This window comes from Pholcus phalangioides, unplaced genomic scaffold (assembly GCF_987345545.1).
Source record: "Pholcus phalangioides strain wild (caught in Gottingen) unplaced genomic scaffold, Ppha-v1.0 ptg000006l_1, whole genome shotgun sequence".
Taxonomy (NCBI): domain Eukaryota; kingdom Metazoa; phylum Arthropoda; class Arachnida; order Araneae; family Pholcidae; genus Pholcus; species Pholcus phalangioides.
In genome coordinates, this window is record NW_028301599.1 from 847,037 (window position 1) to 874,738 (window position 27,702).

Sequence of the window (27,702 nt, forward strand, 5' to 3'; positions counted from 1 at the left end):
ATGTCACAATGAAAAGAGAGGGAAGAAAAGCGCATTTTCCATCTGGTTTTGAGCGGGAAAAGCCGGGCGTCTCTTCAACGTTGGACCGAAGTTCCTTTTCTTTGGGTTCGTTAAAGCCTTTTAATTGATTTATTCTTTTAATTATTTAATTATAATTCTATTTGAAATTATAATTAATCTAAATCCGCATGGACTCTATTATAATTATGTTTTGGTTGTAATTATAATACCTTAAACTCTCTCCCTTGCCGGAAATCACCCAAGATAGCCTAGCTGTTATGAAATTTCGTGAGAATTCTATTCAATTAACTGTTCAACTGCTTACATATTTACAGTGCTGTCTTAACGCATGGGGCCTCAAGAAAATAGGGGCCTCACAAAAATTAGAACCGGTTCGAATTTTCGAGAATTCGCCAAGTAGGGCCTCAGAAAAATCACTTGGCCCGGGGGCCCCCCTATGATGTTCTTAAGACTCCTCTGCATATTTGATACGAATGTAACGCTGGTATGCATTGTTTGTTTTTAGATATAGTAATATTAGAAATTTTAATAAGCCTTATAGTGTAATAGAAATCAAGATTCATTTTTTCTAAATCAGTGGATCATAAATAATGTGTATTTACATGGAACTATATTCATGAACAAATTTGAAGATTTGTGGACAGTGGCATATTTACGGGGGGTAGGGGGGGGAGACTTAGCTGGCCATGGCCCACCAAGCGCCCCCCCCCAGGGCCCGTAGCAGACTGTTTCTTGGGGGGTCTCCTTCAAAGGGTTATGTAAAATGACAATGTTTTTGTGGGGGGCCCCCACTCACCTTGAGGCCCCCACCCTGGATACGAGCCTATGACCCCCGGGCAGCGCTTTTGAGGAATGAGTGGTCGGTAATACTATAAATCTGTATCTGCTAGAGAGTGAAAAAGAACGAGGTCAGTGAGTGATCCGGAGACTGGCCAATCATGTGAGTGATCAAAGTGACCTAGAAAGTGAGGACTATGGAGTGACCTAGAGTGTGTGCAAGCATGGAAACATAAAGAAGACTGTTATCTCGAGGGGCCAAGTAGTCATAGTCAGTGAATTGCAAAAAGAGTAATGTAGAGCACATATGCGCAAGCATGTGAATAACCAAATGAGTGACCATAGTGGAAAGGATCGTGTCAGTGAAAGACCAAAAGAATGGCAAAGAGACCATAGGAGTGACCTAGATAGGGTGTGGGCATGGAAACAACCAATTAAATGGCGTAGAGCAGTGTTTCTTGACCTTTTTTTGCCCGTGGCCCCTTTTGAACCATATTTTTTTCTCGTGACTCCCCTGTCTTACCCAGAGTTTTAAACTCTCATCTAGAAGCAAAACACTTTATACGTATTGAAATTTTTTTCAGTGAATTTATACTGAACGAAAATTTTGCAAAAAAAATTGGCCTCCAGACCAGTAGCCTAGAATTTATTGATCTCCCCGCTAGTCAGAGTTCTATCAGGACCATTTCAATATCATGGCCCCCCCCCCCTAGGCAAAGTGATGCTATGATAGTCCCATTCTTCAGCTGGAAATAAACAGCCTACATATTTCCTATTTTCAAAATTAATTGTAATATACAAAATATCATAAGGTGGGGTTACTTATGGGCATGAGGCCCCTCACAAGAGTAGGACTGACAGAGCTACAGCCCGGGGCCTAATATGGTTTTCATCATTTTTTTTTTTTCATACAATAAATTACATATAGGGAAGGGGGTCTGAAAAATTTATCCGGAGACTTGAGAAAAACACCATCCTAGGGAACTTGTTGCAAAATGTAGGCGGTGAGGCCTGGGTGGGTCCATGCCCTAACGAAGGCCCTGGTTTTATGGGTGGTTTTGTTGGATTTTCTCTCACACTGTGTTAGTCACTAATATAAAATCTTTATTACTTCACACCTTAATTTTTCTTCTCGGCTCTCCAAACCACCTGTAATGGTCCCTTTCTCCATTTTCTTCCATGGCCCCCTTGAAGTATCCCAGTACCACAAGGGGGTCCCGGTTGAGAACCACTGGCGTACAGCATGTGCAAGCATGGGAATGACCCAAAGAATGTGAGCATAGAGCATGAAATAACCAAAGGAGTGTGAGCATGGACATGGAATGACCAGTAGAATGACCAAAAGTAATCTACAGGGTTCCCAGCAACCTGGAAAGTCAGGGAATCAGAAAATGGTCAGGGAAAATATTAAATATTTGTCAGTCAGGGAAAATTCTTAATATTTGGGAGTCAAGGAAAATCTGAAGGGAAAAAAAATTAAAAAGGGAAGAATTCCCATTCCAGTGGTTGGTCTTCACTTTTTCCCTCCATAGAAGATTGTCTCTTTCAGATTTTCTGGGAGAGAATGAGGAAGCCTTATCAACAATCTTTATCTGTATTTTCCTCTGGATCCCTTACTGAGACACTGGTGTACATGAGCAAAATGTCTTTATCAGTTGAAGGGTGAGATTTTACATACTGGAAAGGGGTCATTCAAGTATTATGTCAGCAGTGGGGGGGGGGTTTCCATGTTTGCTGACTTTCGATGACAAGGAGGAAGGTGGGGTTTAAAGGTTGCTTACGTCATCAACCACCCTTTTTGAAGATATGAAATATTCTAAGCTGCTGACAAAATTTTACTGATGAGGGGAAAGGGGGGGGTCAGTGTTTTGCTGACAAGGGGGAGGGGATGGGGGGGGGTCAAAAATAGATAAAAATCTGCTTACGTAATACTTGAATGGCCCAAACCAATGGGGATCATTACTGAATTTGCTTTTTCAATAAATGGATGAAGGAGGGTCTAAGGAGACGACCCTATTTTCCATCGTTGAAAACAAAGCCAATAGTGAAGCTCTAATTTCTTTTCTCTCTTTTGAGAAAATGGTTTATCCACTGAGGAACCAGGTCAATGAAAGATCTAGAGCATGCGAGTTCTTGATATGAAGACTGTACAAGCACAGTAATGAGCAACACTGTCCATTTTGCAGTTTCGTTCTGTGTACATAGCTTCTCAACAGCACTATGAGAGGGGGGGGGGTGTAGCTGGAAGTGCCTGACTACCAATTCATATACTTTTTGAAAACTGGCATCAAATCTAATCACAAAGTTAGAGGAAAACATTTTCCAATGTTCATACGAAGGAGGAAAGACTGGATATATATGTGAGATAAAGATAAGTTGCAGAAAGAAAATTACTGTATTTCTGTGAGGACAGTGGTTTTATTTTATCCCAGAGGTATGTGTTTGTTTTCGGAACTCACCTTCATTATTTAATTGTTTATCTTCTATTCATTTTACTTGTCTTTTTAATATAATTGCATTTTTTCAGAGGGTAGAAATTAGTTATAATTTCCCCCAATTTTCCTCTGCTGGGACAAGTTGAACCCATGAACATATACTATATACCTATCAATTGTGGTAGTAACCTGAGGAAAGGGATAAAACTTGTGAGTCTGCATTAGCTGCTTTAATATAGCAAAAAGATGAGTGTCGAGAAATGGAGGAACGACTAAACTCTTCATAGATATGTCCAAAACTATTCCACAGTTGTTGACTTGGTTCTTGCAAACCCCATAAATAAAAAGTAAAGATGTTTGTTGGGCGATTGACCAAAGTTAAGGCTATTCAGGAAGTAAAATTTGGGAGAATTGGTACTACTTACCTTTTCAATAGAGCAACATTCAAGACAAGTGATTCTCTCCTTTCTTATTAGTCTCGTACAACACCCATTAATACTTACTGGGGGTGGGGTGTATCAGATCTCACTTATGTGTCAGTGCAAGGGAACAAGGAAAAGAGATGCAGAAGTGGGGCATAGATGTATGAGTGAATAGCATTGCTGTATATGTATATATATTTTTGACCAGGGGCGTAGAAAATCGTTTTAGAACAAAGATAATGTAATACAGCCAAGTTTTTTTATATCAAAAGTTGTTGATTAACATTGTAAGTTTTCTGCATAATGAGGTTGTTAAAGCTTTGCATATCAGAATAATATATATAAAATGTGTGGTTTTTTTTTTATGGCTCAAATAAGTTTTTCCCTTTTTGTTAATATTTCTTTCATTTATAAATCAATTTATGAATTACTTTAAAGCACAATTAGCTTTGAGCAGGGGCATCAGAAGTGTTTGGAACTTGTGGTTTCTTGTCTTGATCTTTATGTAGGAAATTTTGACTTGAATCACTTCAGACCCATGCCATAGATTACTGTGGGTGCTGCAGCACCCTTGGCCCCGACGCCACTGTCCAGGGCTGGAACTAGAGGGGGAGCGGGGGCAACTCTGTGCCCTGTGCTGCAGTTTTAGCAGGCCCTGCCACTGTCCTCAGGTTATTATTTCTGGTCATTTATATGCAAGCGTATAATGAATATATCTGTGGGTGCTCGTCTTGAGCCTTTACATATAAAATTTTTATTTCTGAATATTTTTTGTGAGTGCTCGAGCACCCCCAGTTCTGAAGCCACTGGCCTTGGGTTCCTCTTACCCCCCCCCCCCCCATTCAGGGAGGCAAGTGGAACTCAAAGACCCTTTAAAAAATGAAATTAATCTTAAAAAGGAGTGGAAAATAAATTGGAAAATATTCTGTTAAGAAATTAAAATTTAAAAAAAACCTGTCAAAATTTCAAGAAGTTTGGTTGACTTCTACAACGTAGGCGCTCGGTTGAATTTGCACTGCTGGGGTAAAAGTGGTTCGCTTACCTCGGTGTACCTTATCTAAAATTTTCTTTTTAAATTGATTTTCCTTCAGATCAAGATTTTTGTGTATTTTCAGTCAGGAAAAATATGTGGGGAACTCTAAATAACTACTAACACTCAGGACTTTAAATTCTATTCAATTAATGAATTAGTTAACCGCTAAATAATACTAAAATAAAAACTTCGTGTTAACTACTTATGTTTACGTTTTTGAGATGCAGAGTTAGTATTCTAGGGTTAATAAATCCATTAAATGTTTGGATTTTCTCTCTCCATCAAATTTGAATTGTTTCTTCAACAATTAATTATATTTTCATTTTCAAGGGTTTCGAGATTTCTGAGTGATGGCGGGTTCTGCTGGTCGCCGCAATATCCTTCATGAACTGAATGATCCAGGAACACCAGGTACTATGTACCCTAGGGTTTGCACTGGTAATTTTGTTTTCTGTGGCTGTTTTTTTTTTAAATCTTGATAGATTAACTTGATGGCATAGGTGCTTCGGATTTCGTGGTATTATTAAAGTTTTCTGATCAGAAACCAGATTCTTCTGATTTTTTTTTGTATCTTTATAGAAACATCCTCAAATTATGCTTTGTAAAAATCCCCCAGTTCTTGTGCAACCCTAGGCCGACCATGTCTCCTCGGAAAAAAAATGCTGGACATTTTTGATTTCAAATACATACAGGAAATCAATTGTCATCAAATGTGATGTCAAAAATTAACAAATTTACCGATTGGTGCTGAAATAGCTGATAGCAGGAATTGAAGCTCTACTGTTGATTAGTAAACAGTTGATCAAAATGAATTCTATGGAGAAAAAATGTTGAATATGATGAATGTATGAGATTATTATATGTATATTCATAATTATTGTAACATAATCTATAAGTTGGTAAAATAATATATTTTAAGTTTCGATGGCAGTGAAGAAGAAATATTCAAATAGACTTTGGTGGAAAAAATAGATCTTTGTTTAAAAAAAAAGGAGCTGCCGAAATTGCTGGAAAATATGGCAGTCCCTCTGAATATGGGTAATGTCACAATCTTATCCCCTGGAGAAAATTTTAACATGCCATATATCTAAAGAAAAAATTTTCTTTGGCGTCAACATATTTTGTCACATGACAAACTACAGATTTGGCAAGTTTTGGGTTTGACAATTGGTACCTATGAGACAATTTTTCATTTAATTTATTCTATTTTCATCCACATGGCATTGAAATCTTAAAAGTTTAATTTACGATGTAATCAGCATGTTACATCTAATTTTGTAACATGCTGGATCCTGGAACAGAACTGTATCCGTTCACAAATTCTCACACGATTATTTTTTTTCTTATATCTAGGTCCCTCAGTTCGACAGTCAAATTTCAATTTACCACTCACTCCAACTTCTCCAGATGAAGAAATTATAAGGTTGCGGGGACGACGTAAGCTTCCAGTTTTTAACCCTGGTTTGTATTACTTTGGATCTTTCTTTTTCCTTTAGGTTGAAATTGTAATTAATATAATTTTTGTGTTTGTGTTCTCGCAGAAAATGGTAACTATAGGATAGAATATTTCATTTCATGCTTGCTTTTTGGCAAAATGTCCTATTTTCCTAGTGAAATTTTTATCAACTATGGTAGAGGCAATGGATCTTGATGTAAAGTTTTTGGTCGTGCAAATATAACAACGGCTGATTGAATCTTTAGTTGGTTTTTTTATATATATATGATTGTAGATTCGTTGATGCTGTGATAACTGGCAACCATAGTAATCAATAGCGAATATTTTTAGTTTTTCTTGCAATTTAGTTTTTCATTTTCAGAAGCACTAGAAAAATATTTAAGAGGGGTACATGTGTGCTAACTAAATATTTTAAAAACAGTTTATATTTTGTTGCAATACAAGAAATAGCCCCACCTGCAGTGTTTTCCAGAAAACAAAGGGAAAGCGACCACAAATACAAAGGGGAAAAGCATACTAGCTTAATTATAAGTATTAAATTGTTATTGCTGGTATAGTACGAGTATTAAGTCTGCCTAAGTTATTAGCACAATGAAGTTGTACCTCTCAAAGCAAGGTAATGATATAGCAGTTATAGGGCTGTGATTCCCAACCAGTGTTACATCAGTTATAGGTACCAGTAACCTTGTAAGAGGTTTTGAAATCCCTGGTACAAAAGCTGCCTGAAAATACGAATGGAACCTTCATAATTTAACCAAAAGTGTTATAGCTGTTATTTGTATGTCCATCTATTGATCAGTGTCTTCATATGTTACGGACTATGTATAATTTCAAGGTGAAATTAATCTTTTCAGATGAATCGCCAATAAAAATTAGCAGGTCTCCAAAGAAAACTCCTGTTAAAAGGGCAGCTACCCCTACAAAAGTACCTTCAACTCCCACAAGGAGCTCGCCACGTAAGAGATTGAACTTGACTCCAGAGCCTTTGGACCTTGATGAATCTACCTTGGCAGAGTTATCCATATCTTCCAGGAGTGTAAGTAATGTTCAATATATAACATATGAGCAAATACAGGCTTTTCAAAAGGGGGGGGGGCGGCAGATCACAGAGGGCGTGCATAGTGCAGGTGTTTGGAGGGAAATGTTTTTTCCCTCCAAGTCTATGACAATGATACAATTTTTTCTGGATACAGGATGGGGGGGGGGGGGAATGCCACCTCTATATTGGCCTATAATCTAGCATTGCAATATTGGATGTCTTTTTTTTTTTATGTAGGCCTATCCTTTGTTCATTTCAGTGGGGTTTTTTTGGTAAGATGCTCATTTATTTGGTTGTGTCATGGTATAGAAGTGATTGGTTTATTTCAGATCTGGGAGGGGGTCATTCCATGTCGAATCACCCAGCCATGACACCTATAGTCACAGATTTTGATTGTTTTTTTTGTTGCTTTCACCATCCTTACTAACCATGTGAAATATTATTTGCATATGTCTAAAACTTCTTGAGGAAAAAAAATGAAATTTATCAAAAAATGACTTTTCCATTGTTTGAGAAAATAAACTTTTTTAATTTTCAATATATTCAAGTGAAATTTTCACTAAAATGTTTACAAAAACATACAAAATATGAATAACAGGGTTGCAAGAGCTGCGCCGAAACGGTTCTCTTGCTCCACATGGTGCACAAAGGCTCCGAATCCCTGCGTATTTGCGCCAATTCTTGTTTGTGGTTCGCGGAGGTACCGCTAATGCACTGTAGTACATCAAATACCCTTAATTTATGAAGAAGGCGCATGAAATTGTTGTTTACGGGACGCGTTCTTTCCGAGACATGGAAAAAGATCGAGTGGGGGGGGGGGGGGAACTTCAATTTTGTTTTTTACTTCCCACCATCTACCACAATCGCGTTATCTCGTGACCTTGGAAAGTAGTTATACTACCTTTAAGTATAAAGTCCTGTATTGTTATTGGTATAACCAGCATTCTATCAAAGTCCCTGAATAAATATGTCAAATTTTCCGATTTCTGAGACCGTTTTTTCTCCTGCTGGTTATAGGTAATTTCGCGGCTTCCAACCTGCGTTCAAAGACTGCATACATCGAAAAGGTGATTGGTTTACTTGTTTAAATTACCGAAATTTTCCGGCTCGAGGGGAAAAAAATCTCTACCCATGCAGAACCTTTTTTTTGGCGCTACTGACCACATGTTTTTGGTCGACAAACCTTTTTTCACCCTTTCAACTCCATTTGGCACCCCTCCTTGAGCAGCGCCCAATATGGCCGCACGGTCCGCCACTGCATTGGTGGGGGAGGAGCATGCTCTCAGAGGAAGGAGTTTGTGTTAGGAGCATGCTCATTTTACATAACTTCTATGAGATACCTAATATATATTAATGTCCTACCTTTCCAAAACATGTGAGAATGAAATATTTGCACCCTTTCTTGTTTTTTGTACTCCATCTCGTGCATTGCTGGGATGGTAGATTACTCCCTCACGTATTGCTGAGAGGTTGTTGAACATTGTACCACCAACAGAACTATTGATTATGTGTGATGAATGGGTTGCACTACAATCCAAATAATTAAAAAAAGTGAAATCAGTTCAGAGAATAGATATAGATATTGGGCAGACATATTCAAACTTTGTAACTTTGAAAGCTGCCCAAAGTTCAAAATTTTGCCAGTTTTGGTGAAGACTTTTTTATCTTCAGCATATGGTAACAGATAGTAAAAAAAGAGTTCATTGCTAACAAATAAATAAAAGTCTGTTCAAACATTGAAAAATCTATCCATGCAATGCTTTAATGTTTAATGGAATAAGACATACAAAATCTTATGTTCAAGGGCATAAAAAATTAGAAAAAAATAGTCATTGAGATGCTGTACTTCGAAAAGCGAATTGTGATTCATAATCTATTGACATGCTATTAGATTGAGAAATTCTTTAAGTAAATAAGGTATTTATATTTTTCTCGTTTTTTGTATTTTGCTTTTAAATTTAATAATTCCTTTAAATTCTGTGAGAAGCCAATTTTTTTTTTTCACGGAAACTCTTATTACATTCTGCACGCACTTTTTTTGCTATATCAGGAGGAATAATTTTTATTCGTCATTCGTAGTTTTATTAATGACAGAAAAGATAATTCAGAAAAAATTTAAATGGATTTTAATTTGTGAAGGAAATTTATTTAAAATTATTTGTTCCAACCATTTTTGGCAAAACTTTTGGCATTTCACAGAAAAATTACTCTTTATATTGCAGATATAGTTTGTTTAGTTGTTCTCCATTTTCAAAATTTCTGTTCCAAAAATGAAATTTGCTGCTCCGAAATGGATGAGGGGCACTTGCACCCCTGGAATAAAAATAATTCATACATTTAAAATTTATATGCAAAAAAAGTATGTTAACTTTGTTTTTATGGAATTTTTTGTGAGAAAACAATTTTTCTAACGTATTTTTGGATCAGAGGCACAGCAGTTACCAACACAACTTTTATTTTAAATTTCTCCTAAATATATGAAGGCTAGGCAAAAAAAAAAGTTTTTTTGACCATTAATATATTCTGGTTCGCAACACAAAATTCATCGAAATAAGACTGGGTCGATCATATTTCAAACCATTCAACTAGATACTGAAATGAAAACCATCATCCCAGATTTCAATTATTTTTTGTTTATTGCTTTTACCATCCACGTTGACCCTGAAAAATTTCATGTATGTATGTCAAAAACTGAGAGGAAAAAATGTTTTCTAACGCCACAAATGACGTCTCTAAAGGCCCGTTTACATGAGGCAAGCGCTTTAGTGGGCAACTTAATTTTAACTTACCGATTCTTCTTGAAAGTGTCCACACGTATAAGTGGCAAGTAGATGCTCATTGGATAATTTTTACGGAGGCGAGCGCAGTTAGCGCATGCGCGCTTCAGTCTACTCAAATCCACGGAGAGAGACAGACGCAACGTGCTGGAGTATAATAGTAATAATTTTTTATTTATCTGGCATTCGGAGAGGTGCTTTTTTTAAAGCTCATAGCTTTCGTAACGATGGATGAAGATGATCAGGTAGAACTTAAGAATACTGTGATCAGAGCCACATTATATGATATTTTTTTTAAAGAATATAAATTTATTCACTTAAATAAATTTATTCAATAAAAAAGGAGAAACTATATCACTTGCACGAGATCAACACACTGAGCAAGAAGTAGGTCACGCAAGGGAAACAGTTCGCTTGTCCCCTTTTTTCGCTTCTGCACCCACGTAAGGGGGGCGAGAGATGACGCCACAGGGAAAAAAAGAATACACAACATATTATAAACTTATGAATTATGGAATCCGAAAATACGGGAGAAGATTCTTGGCATTCGTAGGAAATTCTAAGGGTTAAAAATTAAATAATAGAAATTCATTAAACAAAAATTATTTCCATATTTTCGAAATCATTATTTTTTAATTTGATCTATAGAGATGACATCTTTATGTTAAATATTTGATCATGTATTTTTACAACAGATGGCAGCAAATTCGTTCTGGGAGAGAGAAATATTCTAACCACCCCCCCCCCCCCTCCAGTTTTTAATATATAAATCCTCCCCACCTGATATATATTTTTGAATCTTCAATTTTTTTCCACTCCTGACATCACGTCGACAGAATATTCCATAGCTTTTTCCAACATCGAATAATTTTTAGCTTGTTTGTTAAGGTAATTTTCATTTCTATAGTTCAACAAACATTCATGGCGAATATATATTTCAACAAACTTGAAGGTTGTCCTCTGGCCACCTCACCATCCAATATTTCCGCGGAATTCTAGCGAAACTTCAGGAGACGACGGAGTATGAACAGGTTCACGCTTGAGATCAAAATAAATCCCTCCGTGAGAGAGCAAAATGACCCCTCCAGCGCGGCAGGTCACGCCCACTGGCGCATGCGCATACGTCTACTTAACCGGAAAAAATAGAACTGTTCTTATCTGACTTACCAACTAAATCACTTCTGCACTTGCGCACTTGTCAACTAAAGCCGTGTAAACGGCCCTTATCGTCTGCATACATCTTATTGTACTTGGCAAGTAAAAATTAAGTTATCAACAAAAGCGCTTGCGTCGTGTAAACGGGCCTTAATGCTAACCATTCAAGCTATATTGTTTATATATGAATATATATCATAACTTTGCAAATTTTCTATTCATTCAAATTATATTTACACTAAATATGCTAACGTAAAAAAATGCAGATTATAACTAGAAAAAAAATTTAAACTGTTGTATTAAAAAATCAGATCCCAAAAAAAAAAAAAAAATTTAACCTTTTTGGGAAAATAGTATCTCTCTCTTTCTCCCCCCCCCCCCCCGGATCCTGTTGTCATTGGAGAATTGATGGAAGCAATTATGTTACACAATGGAATGAAACAGATCTTTAGAAGGCCAGTGAAAAGATATAGAAGGGCCATATTGTGGGATGCAAGAATTTAATTTTAACATCACCATCTTCATTGTTTAGATAAAACTATACCGAAAAACCAATGATCATAAGTACATACAATGTAGTTATGCACACTGATATGTGACATCCTCACTGATGGTTGTCTGTCTCAGAAATTAAAGAATAGTATAAAAGTTTTCATAGAAAACTATTTTTGTTCCAATGGCATCTTCTGATAGTAGTGTAAAGTCGTGAAAACTATGTGTGCCAGGGATTGGTTCTGCTTTAGTGAAGCGAATCTGCTTCCGGGCTTCCTCTAGCATTTGTTTTGTAATCATCAGGAATTTAATGTTTTTAATTTTTGTTCTGCAAAAAGAAATAAATTTCTCAGCTGAATCAATGGCATTTCCAGAACAAATCTGAAGACTTGGTTAAAAAAACAAGTTTTACAGTGCCACCAATACTATCACAAGGAGATTTGCCATGACTTGTGGCAAAAAATTACCATTTGGCTGTTAACATGAATTTAGTTTTGTGATTAAAGATTGATAAAATTTTTACAATTTTTATACTGGGCTGCACATTCATCACTAAAGTAATAAATGTATTTTACGTTCTGAAATGTTTCTTTGATGTATTTTACTATTTTTTGCATTTTGTGGACAAAAGCAGCAACATGCTCTAAATCATCTGATATTATGTAAAAACTTGAAATGACTGGATCTTTCACCATTTGCTGTACGATTATAAAGTACAGCTGGATGGAGAGAACTGTTGTGGTGTTGTGTGTTTGGATTAACCTTTTCCTTTAAATATTTGGCTTGGGATTTGGTTATGAATGAGTGTAGTACAAGTACTTCAAGGCTTTTCCAAGTGCTCTTCTAAAGTCAGTGACCTGAACTTGTTCAGTCCTATCAGTGGATATCCAAGAGACTTGATATCAGGTGATTTGATCATCAGGATCTCATTATTCAAATTTTTCTTTTATGAAACATTTCAGACTTTCATTTGATGGACACTTGGAGCAATGGCGAAGCATACAATCTCGGTTATTTATAGAGCACATTAATTGAACATTCAGGTCATGATAACTCTGTTCTGTTGAGAAAGCATGGAGTAACAGTATTACATTCTGGTGAATGGTGCACAAACAAACACAATGGCATACCAGAAGAACCTGCCAGCACACCATCTAGGTCGCAAGCGTGCAGAACCTTGGCAACCTTATTTTTAGATCTGGATGTTCCAACTTAAAAGCTAAATAAGTTCATTTAGGTTTATCAATAAAAATTGTTTTTGTTTGTATACATTTTTTCCAATGCTCACTTTATCCTGTGACCCTGGCATAATTCGTGAGTATTCATCACAATGGTAAAAATCTATGACAGTATTACATTTTTATCCAGGGAATGCCCTTTTTTAGGTTCAGGCAAAGCTATTATGCCCTTATCTCTTAAAAGCTCTCATGCTTTTCGCACAGCATATTCAGTGACATTGAACTCTTCACAGATTTTTTTCTTGTTCTATGAAGCAGGGGCCAGAGTTAAAATTTGTACTTTTTCCCTTGTGATGGTTGAATTGGGTCTTTTTTTTAATCAACTCTATCAAAATATCCATATCATTTGCTTTCTGTTCAATATCTTCATTAAGTGTGCTTTGGAATTTAATTTCTGGCGATTCTTCAAAAACTTTACAAACCTTTGATTTTAAAGTGTGATAGGCAGATTTAATTTTTCTCTTGGCATAGTTTGACTTGCACTGTAGAGTTAGTTACCAATTAAACTTCATGGAGTATGTTTTGTAGACATGAATTTATTTCTTAATCAGGTGCTTGTTTAGAAATTGACATTTCCAAGTTATTAATCTCTACATCACTATCACTGTTCATCTCTTTACAGTATACAATTTTTTCACCTAATTTATTTATGTGTTTATTCACTTACTATCCCTACAAGCATGACATATTTTTTGCCCTGGAATAGATTTTGTGCAATTATCTATTGCATTTATTTTCTGTGAAAAGTACAAGTTTACTATTCTGAGGGCGCAGTAGCCCAGGTCGATAAGATACTCACCTAAAGTACCAAAGGATGTTAAGAGGTGTCGCGAGTTCGATACCAAGTTCGTCCTTATCAGAAAACTTTCCTTAGACGGGTACAACAAAAACGCAGACATGACTGCAGAAATAATTGCTACCGCTGGGAGCAGTCCCAGTCGAGAAGTTAACGCACCAACCTCTCGATGAGTATAAAAAAAACAAATTGGTATAAAACCTGGAAAATTTGTATGACGTGAGATCATGTAGTTCAAGTAGAAGTACCAGTTTTTCGAGCCTGAAACAACCTCCGATTTCGGTGATCCAGCAGGGTGGATCAAGTTTCAGCACACGCGCAGTGACCATTATCATCACTACAACATAAACATCAAAGTAGTAATGGCGGTCGTTTTTGTGATGAGCTCGAGCGAAATAGAAAATTTAGAATAAGTTATTAATTATAAGGTGATGAATGACCGTATTTAAGTATTAAATATATGGTAAATAATTATCCCCCGATAAATGAAAGCCATCAACTACTTGAAGCCATCAACACATGACGAAAAAAGGTGAGTAATGATACTTTTCTATGATTTCTTTCAAATCTGTAGTGCTTTATCTGCTAACAAAATGCTCATTACTATTAAATAATGATAGAATTCTATGTGTAACACAATCAATACACTCATGTATTGATATTAATGACATAAATTCGTCTTGAAGGTATCTGAAGCAGTGCCGTAGTGAGCTCTCGCGGTGCAGACTTATTTAGGTGGGGGTCCCTGAAAGTATTATTATGCAAAATAAAGTGTACATTTTTGTGAGGGCTCCCATTCTCTCAGCCCTTGGGAAGTGCTCTGGTTGCCCCAGCTTATTTATGGACATAAAGGTTAAAATGGGGGGACGGGACGGCATAGTGGCATGCTTTTGAATGTTTTTTTTCATCTCTGAAAATAATGAATCCATGGGTCTGAAAAAAAATCATGAATATCTCTTGAATGGCAGGAATAGTCACTTGTATACAGCTTCGAATTTTCTCAGCATGAATCTTAATTTTTTCTGGAAGAAAAAATTATTTCCTTAACTTGGACCATCTTAAGAGCAAGATGGGGGCCCCAGAGACGAGTGATTTTTCTGAGGTCCTACCTGGTAAATTCTAGAAAATTTCAACCAGATCTCATTTTTTTGTGGGTCCCTTTTTCTCTTGTGGGGTCCCATACATGAAGAACTCAAAAAATGTACACCTAGGCAAAAGACTAATATGAAAATATTTATATCAGTGCAGAGAAAAATATATTAGCTTTTTACCTCTTGTGGCAGGAATATTTGTTACATGATATTTTGCTGCTGTGTGTTAAACATGGCATTTTCCTTCTATATTCAGTCAATCTCTCTTGTAACGTGCTTACATATAATATTTCCCTGCTTAGCACTTGAACTATTTCTTAAGATTTCCTGTTTGAAGCGTTTTCCCGCTTACAACATTTTTTATGGTAGTTTTTTTAAGAATAAAAATAGCAGGATCCACAGTATTTGCACAAATGAAAACACATGCATAACAAAATTTTTCTGTGGTTCAGGCTCATTATCCAAAATCATAGTTAAAGCTAATTTCATTCCATTTGTGCATTAATATTTTGCATATAAATATCAGTTCATTGGTTTATTATTTACAGTTAAACCTCACTACAAAGTTACTTGATATAACAATAAATCCCTCTACATTAATATTTTGAGTCTTGTTTGGAAATTCTTATAGTACTTGTTTCTTAAAGTCTTGTTTGGAATTCATATTTAATGTTAAACTGCTGCCACGTGATTAGAGATGTGAGGTGAAAATATTCTTCTGGATGTAAAAATTGGAGAATAATCGAATATCCATTTCTCTTTTTAAATAATGAATTTTTTTACTAGTTTCGTTTATATTATAAATCTGTTTTCATTGCCTGAAACATTTAAAACAATTTTTGGCATAATCAACCCCCAATGACAACTTTAACAACCAATCAATAACTTTTAGTTTGAGAATATTCTCTTGGTCATGATGAGAAGTTTCAAGTTCGGTTATGAAGATTTTAGAAAACTTGAGATATATTTTTTTTAAACCTTAAAAAATTATTTTAAAGTTAGATAAATTTTCAGAAATAAGTTCAAAATAAAAAATTAAGCCAAAATTGATAAAGGAAGCTATTCCTATATAATCGCCCTCATTCTAAGAAACAGAAGAACTTGTTTTCTTCATACATGTACAAGCTGTGCAATTCAGCCAAGTTGGTTTCATTTTCTTGCTTTTGAACTTTAATATTGTAGGCTACAAACTTCATTATTTCCTCCGTCTTGACTGGAAGAGACAGGGACAGAGAATATTTTCCCTAAGGACTACCATTATAAATTACTAGAGATTATTCTTATAGAAAATAATTCTAATTCTTATTATATTCTTATAGAAAATAATTCTCAAATTATTTATGGAGATTATTTATTATAATACATGTTATTACAAATATTCTTGAGAATACTGTTGGAGAAGGACTACTATTATAAATAACTGAATATTTTCTGGAAGAACTATAACTTGAGAGTAATTCTTATTATTTTTGATAAGAATATTCCCTAGTAATTTATAAAAGTCCTTCCAAAGAATATTCTCTAGGACATCATATATATATATATATATATATATATTCTCCTGTTATTTTTATAATATAATTATTCTCATTAAGAATAATAAGAATATCAAGGAAACATTTTATTTTCTAGATATTATGCTGAGGTGAACTCTGAAAGAAAAGTCATCTTGTCTCAGCGGAGTTAAATTATGATCCGAATTTCGGATCATAATTTAACTTGAGATATTTGAGGAGGGGGGGTTAAGAGATCAGTGTTATCTGAAGAAAGAAAATAATTTTGAAAAGTAATTTCACTCCTTTCCAAAAAATTTTGAGAAAAGAAAGGTTTTTTTTAATGCAATATATATATAGAAAAAAATTATGTACATTTTGAAGGAGCATTCACTCTTCAATGTAATTTTTGTGGATGGGGGCGAGAATAGAATTTTGATGCATGGATCACACATCTAGATGCATATTGACAAGCACTAGGAGGGAGAGAATCCCTAATTCCTTTAAAAAAAATTCTTTTTATATTTGTCTTGTACGAAAATCATATTGGCATAAATCTCACTCTAATTTTTTCCCAGCGTTTGCACTATGCAATGGATTTTTTTAATGTTTTTTTTTTAGTAGGCATGGGTGCAAACCATATTCAAATAGTAAAAGCTCGCGAAACACATTTTTATTGGTTATAAATAGAGCCCGGATTATATACACTGAAAAGTGGCAAAATACGCTCTAAAAATATGTAAATATGCACTTAAAAATGCCAAAATATGAAAATGGTTCGACTGAACTACCAAAATATGCACTAAAAATCCCAAAATATACATTAAAAATCTTGAAAAGTCAAAAATTCCAAAATATGTACAAAAATGAGAAAATATGTATTAAAAAAGTACCATGCAAAAAAAAAAATGTGCTTTTAAAATGCATCTTTCCTATTTCTTCGTGCATATGTATTCATTTACAAAAAACATATCTTCTCATATATACCGCATATGCAAACAACTTCTACATATTTTTTATTCTGACATTTTTTAATTTCTAGTTTGTTGCAGCTGCTCAATAACAAAACTACCAGTAACAAAATAATTTCAACACTATTTCTAAAAACAAATTTAACACTTTGACGTACCTCTAGAAATAGCCTTATAATAAAACGGTCAATATTTGTAAAATACTTTATAAATATGTGTTAATTCACTAATATTTTTAAAAATTATAAAAATTTAGTGAGCCTAAATAAACCTTCAAAAATATGCACTTATACTGAAAATTCTTTGATTTTATGCATTTATGCATTAATGCTTTTTAATTAATTTTTATGCATTAATGTTAAAAAAGGCTAAAATATGCATATAATCCGGGCTCTAGTTATAAAACTTGAAAGAATGAGCTTTGTATGAGTCTAATGTTGATTACACAGCATATTTTACGTCTTTTCAGGCCAAGAAACCGAAATGGCAAAACTTGGCTGAGTTGTCAAAAGTTTCTATTGACAAGGGACTTTTTGCGTTGAGTCATGAGCAACTGGTTATGCTTGTCACATCAGCAGTTAACTCGGCACCAGAGTTCAATAAGGTGAGTAGATGTTTTTACTTATGGCTTCGTAACAAAATTAGAAGCTTTTATATCATAAACATATTAAATCAAATTCAAATGAACATTAAAAATTGTGAAAATCTTTGAAACATTAAGTTGTGTGAACTGCAAATTTAATATTCAATCAGTCAGCAGTCAATTAGAACAAAAAGCATATTTCACATTAAAAACAATTTACCTTTTATAACCCGCTGAAAATACCAAAACATTCACCTTTCTTCCCGCTGTCCTTGAAAGTGCCCTGTGGCAGGAAAACGTATTAAATTTCATTTCTTCTACGGCTTGACAAATCCCAGGTGGCTGTGGTGACAAATTCTATGACACTTAAAATTTTCTGTGTTTATTAAGTAGAGACAATACTTTTTTACTTTATGTCAGTGTGTATATCACAGACCTCGCAGCGCTCCTATTTTTCCTATTCAAAAATGTCCTATTTTCCTACAGTCGCTGCAATCGTCCTTTTTACCCCAATTCTCTCCTACTATTCCTATTTCATCCCTCCCCTTTTTGTTTACAGAAAAACTGAAGTCCAACGGGGAAAGCGAATCTGTTTCGCAGATCAGTTGCCATAAATAAGAAGCCAAAAAAACAAGGGAGGAACAGGCTCTATCCATCCACACACAAAATTCCATGAGAGACTACAGGTTACTTCACGTGGGATCCTGTAACGAGCGTTCGTCCCTGAAGCCAGGTTTCCTAGGAGTAGACTTTTTGCGCCATATGAACCGAACTAGATCATTTCACGTCGGCAAAAATGTGTTACATAATCATGTTACGCATTTGTTTTCCAAGCATGGCGTATCATCTCAAGATGGCTACATAGGTATAGCCAGGCCTGTCATTAGTGGGGGGGGGGGCGTTGCTTTTGAAAATACACTAAAATGGTATATATATACACAAATATATATATACATACATTAATATATATACACACATACATTGAGTACATGTGTTTTGCCCCCCCCCCCCCCCGGAAAAAGTTTAAATGACGACCTTGGTGTAACATAGCCTTGTTGACGCTCGCCTGACCTTTGCCCCTGATGTAATGGTAGTGCGTGTGTTATGTTTTATTATTGAGTTTGTGTTGTGTCTATCATACTGTATGTTTGTAATTATTTCCTGTCGACTAAAACTTGTTACTTACTGACGTTTTCGGTGCCAACGTGTTACGAACTGTTTTAGGAAGAAATGGAAACTAGTTTCTGAACTTGCCGCTTGGAACGCCGATGTCGATGGGGGCGCATGTGCGTTACTCCTCATTTGCATGCTTAGTGATTTGGGAGCTATATATAATCACGTCTGTGCTTCAAATCGGGCTTCAGTCTCATATAGCGCTAGAACCGCTAATCATCCGAACAACTCGGCTGGTCCGATGTTCCCGTCAGTTGCTCTCCAAGAATGCCTTTCAGGGATGTCTGCTGGTGTCCGTTCTCGATCTTAATGCCTTCGTAGATTTTGCCGACTGCGATCTGGCGTTGGCTGGCATGGTCAATAGCAGTGATCTGATAGTTTCCTCGTATGACGCTGCAATCTGATGCTACCCTTTCGTCACGACGTCCACCATCGGACTCCACCACTTGAACGCCGAAATCCACGTGTAGCACGCCGATGTCCGTGATCTAATGACACCTCTTCGTCAATGCCCTGGGTTCGTCGAGATATCCGTTAACTGGACTCGATCACTTGATTGCCGAATACCTAGTGTGGTTCTACTGGTGTTTGGGATATAATATCGCCTCATCTACGCCCTGGGTTCATCACGATATCCGTCATCTGACTTCTACTGCTTGATCGGTGAAGACCAAGTGTGGTTCTGTCGACGTCCGTGATCCGATTCCGCCGCCTCATCGACGCCTTGGGTTCGTCGCCGAACTCGGTGTGATTCTACTGACATCTGTGGTCGAGCATCGTTTCTTGAAGACCATAGCTGAGTGTCACTTCCGCCCTAGTCAGTTCACTATAAGTATACTTTGCAATTTTCCTACTAGTGAAGGGTTTGCCCTTGAATTGATGTCTTAACTAATGTTTTAATTTGTAATAATAGAAATAAATAGTTGTTAGAAACTGTTTTGTTCATTGGCAGATAAAGACATACGTTGCACTGGGTATAGTATATGACCCTGGTGTCAGCTACTCTATCGGCTGTAAGTTCCGTTTTGAATGGAAGAGAAAGAGAACACAACACAAAAATAATGAGAAGATCGCTGAAATGCGCGGCACACATTGCTTAATTCCTCCAGAAGCAGTCCGCCAATCACGCCGACATAAAGCGCTGTTGTGACCCTTATTGCGCTCTGTAGGAAAACAGTCGTATTGCTTTTCTTATTGGTGAATGGACGGCGTGTCGCGCTGGGTGATTCACGTTGCGCATGGCACAGAAAACCTGCTTCCAGGAAAACCCGGCTTTAGGGGACATGTGTCGTGGGTCACTCAAGCTGACATGTAAATATATACTTCATTTTTTACGAAATTAGGTTTGAAATTGTGGGCCACAACAGATGAATCCGGTGCCACTTTTGGCCCGTGGGCAATGGGTTAAGTGTGCATGTGTTACATTTCTATGCAGGGCCGTCTTAAAAGTATTACGGGCCCCCGGGTCAATTGATTTTTCTGAGGCCCTATCAAACAAATTCTCGAAAATTTCAACTAGATCTAATTTTTGTGAGGCCCCTTTTTGCTTGAGTGCCCGGGTGGGCCCATGCCTAAAAACGGCACTGTTTCTATGGCACTCCTAGACAGGTTTTTTCTTTCTTTGAAAAGCACGGGAAAAAAATGGATCATCCTCATTAATTGGACTTTTAAAGTAACAGTAGAAATTTGATTAATTTCTTTTTAGTTTTGCTATTTATATTGCTTTTGATTCCACATTCTGTGGAAATGAAAGATTTTTAAATTCATCAGAACTTGAGTTCCTTAAAATTATCAGTAGATAATACTATAATTAAAATATATGAGGTGTGAATCTCAATGGCACAACATTTTTAAACGTCACGATAATTTGGGAAATCTATTTTTTCCTTCCTATTTTTTTCCTATTTTTGTCAATAGTGTTCCTATTTTTCCTACTCTTTTTTTCATGTTTTCACTTCTAGGCCTGATATCAACACAAAGGGTCAATGAACCGAGAAAAGGGAAAAATTATTTTGAACCATTTTTGTGGGAAATTTTTCTTCCAGTTCCTTAAAGGTCTAGTTGACACCTAAATTATTTTTCAGTTTGTCAAGTCCGGTTTTATTCCATTTTAAACTGAATTTCGAAGTAATTCCAATCAGTCCTGCCAAGAGGAGCCAGACCTTTCTACCTAAACATTCTGGAGATTTTCAACACACTGCTGTTGGTTCTAAATTTTAATTGATCAAAAAGTGGACAGGTGAGATTTCTGGAATTTCATCCAAATGTGGGAACCGGACATAAGAGTGCATGTTTATAATTTGACGGCAGTCGCGAGGAGAAAAACACTTTTCTACAGAAACTTCAAATAGCATCTGCAGAAGATAAAAAGTTAACCTAGCCATGGATCGGCAAAAGAAATTTAAAAAAATATAGATCGAATTTCTTTTAATCTTATATGAAATTTAAAGTCCTCATTGGAAAATGTTCTCCATGACAATTTCATTGTGATTAAGATTGTAATGCAAGTCCTTGTATTGATTGGTTAGCACACTAACCTCTAACCTGTGCATTTCGAATCGGCTATAAACTTGTCCAATGATTATGCATAAGGATAACATTACTGTGGTTCTGCCATTGTACCGAAACATTTTCTTTGCTAGAATTAAAAAAAACAAACTTTTGAAAAACGAAATTTTGTTTGATATTTTCCCCTAGGAAATATAACTAGTTTTCTTTTTCAGTTGATCAACTGTCTCCTTCCTGCTCCAGATCTTATGCCATTGGAACAGCGATTGTTTGACCTGAAGAAAAACATATTCAAAGCTTATCCCCGTAATGTGTTTGGAGTTGAAGATGGGTCTTTTTGCTATACTAGAGTTCAGACACACATTGAAACATTCAAGGTAAGTTATTCATTTAAATTAGGTTTTTATCATATTTCCATGTGTAATACATTAAAGCCTTGTTGGGGCGGGAATCTATCACTCTTTAGACCAGCGGTTCTCAACCTTTTTTGACTCGCAGAGCCCTATCCAGTATATAATTTTTATGGCGGAGCCCTTTTTTATACATAATTTTTATGGCAGAACCTGTGGGCCTCTTTTATTTATCTATCAAATTTACTGATTTATATTATTTCCCTCGAGTCCCTTGGAGCACCAGTTGAGAAACCCTGCTTTTAGAAATATGACCTCATAAGCAGAGGGATCTGCTAAATGGAATAAGCCATGGGCTCTTGCTATTTTCTCTTCCCTCATTTGTGCACAGGAAAAGCAACTTTTTGTGAAGCCAATTCAGTCATAAAAATTATCTGCAACCCAAAATCATGAAATTTCATAAAAAAGCCATATTTGTATCTCTGTATAATTTTTTTTTTCGGAATGGGTATTGGTGCAAAAGTATCTAATTCTTATTCTCCGGGGTTGGCAGCTGTGATAGTTTAGGTCAGACGTGCACAACCTGTATGGTCCACAGACCAGATAAATAGTATTTCTGTTGCCAACAGGTCTGAAACTTGATATATTGTGGCTGTGTGACCTTATTTTACGGAACATTCCCATAATCTTAGCAATCCTGATTTTTTTTTTTTTTTAATGAAAATGTTTCTTTTTTCACTTATTTTCAACTAGGCTTATTCAAATTTTTGTTCTTTCCTGAAATCAAGAATCAGGATTATCTTCATGATCTATAAATTATATTCTAATTATGACTTAGAAATTGTATTTATATAAATATATTAATCTTACATATTTTTCAAACATGTTTTTTCAGTGAATCCATTTTTACTTTTTGCAAATTGCAGTAGCCCTCTAATTCTTGGTGTTGGCAGTTTCTTAGCAATTGAAGTGATTGTTGGCACCTTTTCTTTTCTCAAGTTTTTTGACTGCAATTTGTAACTTTTTTTGCCTTTGATTTTGTTTGCCTGTAATTGGCAATTTGACTTGCTTTTAAAAATTATTTTGTTTGGCTATTATTGGGAACTTTACTTGCCTTTGAGTTAAAGATTTGACAATATTTTGATTATCTCATACGGATACCAATTTCCTATATTTTTTTTGAAGGAAATATGACCAGCTTGTTACTACTGATACTTTTCTGCTAGAACACTTTTCATGGACTGGGTGAAACCCTTTGAAGGGCTGCATTTAGCCTGCAAGCCAGAGGTTGTGCAGCCCTGGGTTAGGTACTTTAATTCAATGTTCAGAATGTTTAGACATTGAAAACATTGATTAAAACTGATCTTGTGAAAAATAACTTGATTACATATCCCTGAGTGTACACATAGTATATAACAAATCGGCTATACATTGTTAGTCCTGTGCTTGACAGATTGAAAAAAAAAAAATTTGGCGCCATGTTGGATGTTTTAGGAGCCAAGTGTATTTTTTTCTGAGCCAGTAGTCACACATTTAGATGCCAGTATCAATTTTTTTGTTACCATGGTGACTTGGGATCTGTGAAACCAGCGCTGCTCCAGTGTTATGCTATTCCTTCACTTATGAAGTTCATTCCAATTACGATATTTTGAAATTGTATTTATCTCTGACTTATTTTTCATACATGCAATACAGTCGGATTCTCATATAACGAAGTTGGAAAAAACAGTAAAAGTATTCCTTATAAGCAAACTTTGTTATAACCATATCCTTTTCATAAGCATAGATAAGCAATACAAAGAGTTTTCTGGAAATGAAAAACTTCAGTATATGTGAAAATTCATAATATCCGTGTTTGTTATAAGTAAGTCTGACAGTATTTTTAAATGAGTCTTAATTTTTTTTAAACCTGCAGAAAGTTTGCCTAGATCAATGCAAGACATTGATGCAAAGCCAGCATTGGCCATCTGTAGTAGAATATGCTCTAGTCGCCTTGAGTTATGCCAAAGCACTTCCGAATTGGGCAACGCTTGCTCATAACAAGCCCAAGAAGAGCTGCATCAAGCAGCTGCTATCAAACTTGGTGTGTGCAGTGCAGAAAGGGAAATTCGACCGTAGCGCACTCTCTGAAATTATTGGCAGGTAAGAGTTTTATCTGTTTTTTTTCCCATGTAAAATTTGGTAAAGAAATATTTGTATTTAGATTTTTCCAAATTTAAACTGTTCAAATGAAAGTAACAACTTTGGATTACGAGTGTTTTGCATGGAACTCTACCATTCTGAGCTCTATAGCTTGGTTTCAGGGTCATATTGATAGCATTAGGACTCTTCCTCAGTGACTATCGAATCCAGGAAAGCAGGGTCATTCTCTGAGCTGTCTGTGAGTTCACCACAAGCTTCCATTGCAATTTGTTTTTGTTTCTCTGTTAAACAGTGGAACAGAGCAAACTTTGCATTTTGTTAGGTCTTGCGTCAAAATTTCCTGAATCACCTCCTTGTCAATTTGCAGTTTGTCAGCGATCACAAGTTCATAGATTTTGCAATCGTTTTTGTCGTACATACAGATAGTAGTTTCCAGTATGCAGATAATCTTTCACGCTTTCCCTACCGTCTCAAAAACGTCTAAACCATTCAAATTTGTGGGAACGTGATAGGGCATCATCTCTCACCATATGCTTGCTGTAACACTTTATGCGTTTCACTAGCACTTTGCCTAATTTGAAGCAAAATTTAATGTTCATTATTGCACTGAAACAATAATGCTTTCATACGTAACATATTCTTGCGTGTTTCCAATCGATAACTGGAACAAGAATGCTGTGATGTGCAGAAATTGTGAGCAGATAAGTCGCTATTAAAATGCAACCAATCGACAAACAGCAGACTTTCAGTTCTAATAATTATGATTGCAGTTCTGGAAATTAATAGCCACACCTTAGCGATTGGGGCATGGAATTCAAGGCTTTATACAAAAAATCTTTTTTTTATTAGCAGAACCCTAGCGCCCATTGTCATACACTTCAAATTCTTGGTGCAGTTATATCCAGGTTTAGCTTCCTATATTTTTCTGCGCTTTTTCCCAAGCACAAAATCTAGAAATAGAACAACCATTTTTCTGCACTGTATTTAGGGATTACGTTCAAGTCAAAATTTATCAGATCTATATTTCTTTTAATCTAGAAGTTTACTACATTTCTATAAAACATGAATACTATACTAGGTTATTTTTACCTCATTATCATTGAAGTTAAATGAAGAAAGAATGAAATTCAAATTTTGTGTGATTGAAAAAGAAAAAGCAAGTGATTTTAATCATGATTTAAATCGGCTAACCCTGATCGATGATAAATTTCTTGTCAGAAGGGGGATTAGCTCCAAAAAGCTTGGAAACCACTGATCTAAATCAATTCTTTCTTGGTTTTGGAATTGCATTTGCTGTCAGTGTATATACAGTGAAATGCTTATACAGGGTGATCAGCGAATAAGCCCTTATTTCAAAATCAAATATCTCTACAACAAAGATCAATAGAATTATGCGGTAAACGGTACGTTTATTAGCAAAACCGTAAGAATGTTTAACTGTAAGAATGTACAGAAATTTCGAAAATTTATTTATTTTTTTAATTTTGGTTCCAAAAATCCTCATTTGTGTGAAGAGAAACCACTGCATTCGCCTAAAGTTACTGCATGGGCTGCGGTATGTGCCATGTGTGCTGACAAATTGTTCCAAAATTGTAATGCAACGTTCAGTAGCTATCGTTTCTCACACGAAGAAGGGGCCGATAATGCCTCTGGCGCATACCGCAGCCCATGCAGTAACTTTAGACGAATGCAGTGGTTTCTCTTCACGCAAATGAGGATTTTCAGAACCCCAAAATCTCCAGTTTTTTTTTTTTTTTTAAATTTTAAAAATTTTTAAAAAAAAACTAAATTTTTGAAAAATTTCTGTACAACATTCTTACAGTTTTGCTAATAAACGTACCGTTTACCGCATAATTCTATTGATCTTTGTTGTAGAGATATTTAATTTTGAAATAAGGGCTTATTCGCTGATCACCCTGTATAACAATACCCAAGTGACCAGAGAAATGTATCATAAAGGAGTTATATCAACGCTATGGAAAGTACATCAGAACTAAAAAGTAATATGTAGATGATTCTTGTTATAGAATGTGTAGGGCTGCCTTTATGATGGCGCTAGGTACCACGCTGCTCTCCGATGATCAGCCAATGTCATCAGGGAGCTGAGCAGGCAGAGCTTGGAAAGCTGCCAGGAAGAAAAAATGTGTTGCATGCAAATAGCGGTAAATTGCTGTTGTATTCATGCACATGCTTTTTTCTTCCAACATTTCAGTTTTTGATGTAAATACCATGTGTTGTAAATAAGTAAACCACATGTATATGCGAAACAGTCTCATGGAGCAACTAAAAGGATTTTCATATTGATATTTTTTCATCCTTCACAGGCTGAAAGAGCTGAAAATTGCAGAATCCTCTGAAAGTGCCATTCAAGAAATACAGAATTTATGTTGAAAAGGGACTTTTTTTCACCATATTTTTACTGTTTCTTATATTAAGTGAACTTTTGTATTTGTAAATGACTACGCACTTTTATGCAAGATTTATTACTTTTTAAGTATTTCATGTTCAATTTTTATTTCCCATTCCCGCACGTCCAAGCATATTTGACATTAATGTCTGTAATATTGAGATGTGATGTGGCCTTTATCTGCAGATGTTTTTTTTAAATTGTGAATGGACAAAAAATTTGCTCAAGTTAAAATGTATACTATGTATTACATATACTTGCGAAAGTATTTAAACCGTAAGCATGTTGAACATTATCTAATGTTATCTATAATTAGCAGAGCTTGCCATCTATTTTTGCCTTCATCGTATGAATCGAGTGTATTTTCCATGCATCAATTTTTTACATGCACATGTTCACATTTTTAAAGTTATACTCAGTAAGTTTTATTGTTATGAAATGTTATTTGTATTATGTATTAAAAAATTTTTGTCATTGAAATATTGTGCCATTTTCTTGTTTGTGCTAGTGTGTGTGTGTAGAAATCAAGCTTTGTAATGCTGGAATGATATGCAGTTGTTTTAGTTTATATTTTTATAGATACACTATCTCGATAATACCAGGTGAATGACCACCTCAGATTACTGAAAACTTGGATTATCAAGAAAAAGGATAGAAAACTTCATGCGGGGGGGAGGGGAGTTTACTTCTACCCGTTTTCCCTTAACTAAATGGTTTATATAATTCATTATACTATTGTCAAGACCTGTAGAGGCGACAGCTCTGAGCGCCCAATATAAATTTTTTTTTATACTATAAATTTATTAGAGGCCCATGGAAAAATTCTGACCTGGGAATCCACTGCAGACCTTGTCACAGAATCAAGACGACCTTTAAACTAAATTACTCGCATTCTGGGAAAAATGACACAATGAAAATTTTCTTTGCAGAAAAGAGTTTTTGAAAAAGAATTTCAAAAACTTTTCTTCTCAAATTATCTGGAACCTTGAAGTTTCGAGACTAATTATCTGGACTTTATTGTAGTAAGGTACAATAAAGCACAACACTATTACAGTGATATGTCAGCTAATGAATGCCTTAGCGTACAAATTTTTTGACTAAACATAGTTTTTTGTGATTTTTCTGTCTCAACTAACATTTCCATTGATATGTATGATGATATAAAACAGTCGCATCGCAAACTCAATTCTAGTGCCAATCATCAGAATGACTCGCTCAATCCCAATCAACTCATGCTTACCTCAGATGTTTTTCTATATATTCAATTCTTTTTCTGAGTTTTTGAACTATTTCATGTAAGATGAAAGATTCGATTGTGTAATACAAAATACACTGAAAAAAGC

The 27,702-nt window shown here is 35.5% G+C and overlaps 1 protein-coding gene across 2 annotated transcripts; it reads left to right on the top strand.

Moving 5' to 3' along the window:
* Window positions 1-26,836, top strand: LOC149085642 (uncharacterized). Of its 2 annotated transcripts, none has more exons than XM_089232447.1 (8): window positions 1-105; window positions 5,019-5,126; window positions 6,042-6,149; window positions 6,999-7,180; window positions 17,666-17,800; window positions 21,676-21,837; window positions 23,726-23,952; window positions 26,277-26,836. In XM_089232447.1, the coding sequence occupies exons 2-8, from the start codon at window positions 5,039-5,041 to the stop codon at window positions 26,341-26,343; spliced, it is 969 nt and encodes a 322-aa protein (XP_089088573.1). In that variant the 5' UTR covers window positions 1-105; window positions 5,019-5,038; the 3' UTR covers window positions 26,344-26,836. The 2 variants fall into 2 exon arrangements, with proteins under 2 accessions (XP_089088573.1, XP_089088574.1); XM_089232448.1 differs by having other exon boundaries at window positions 5,019-5,099.
* The last annotated feature ends 866 nt before the right edge of the window (window positions 26,837-27,702 follow it).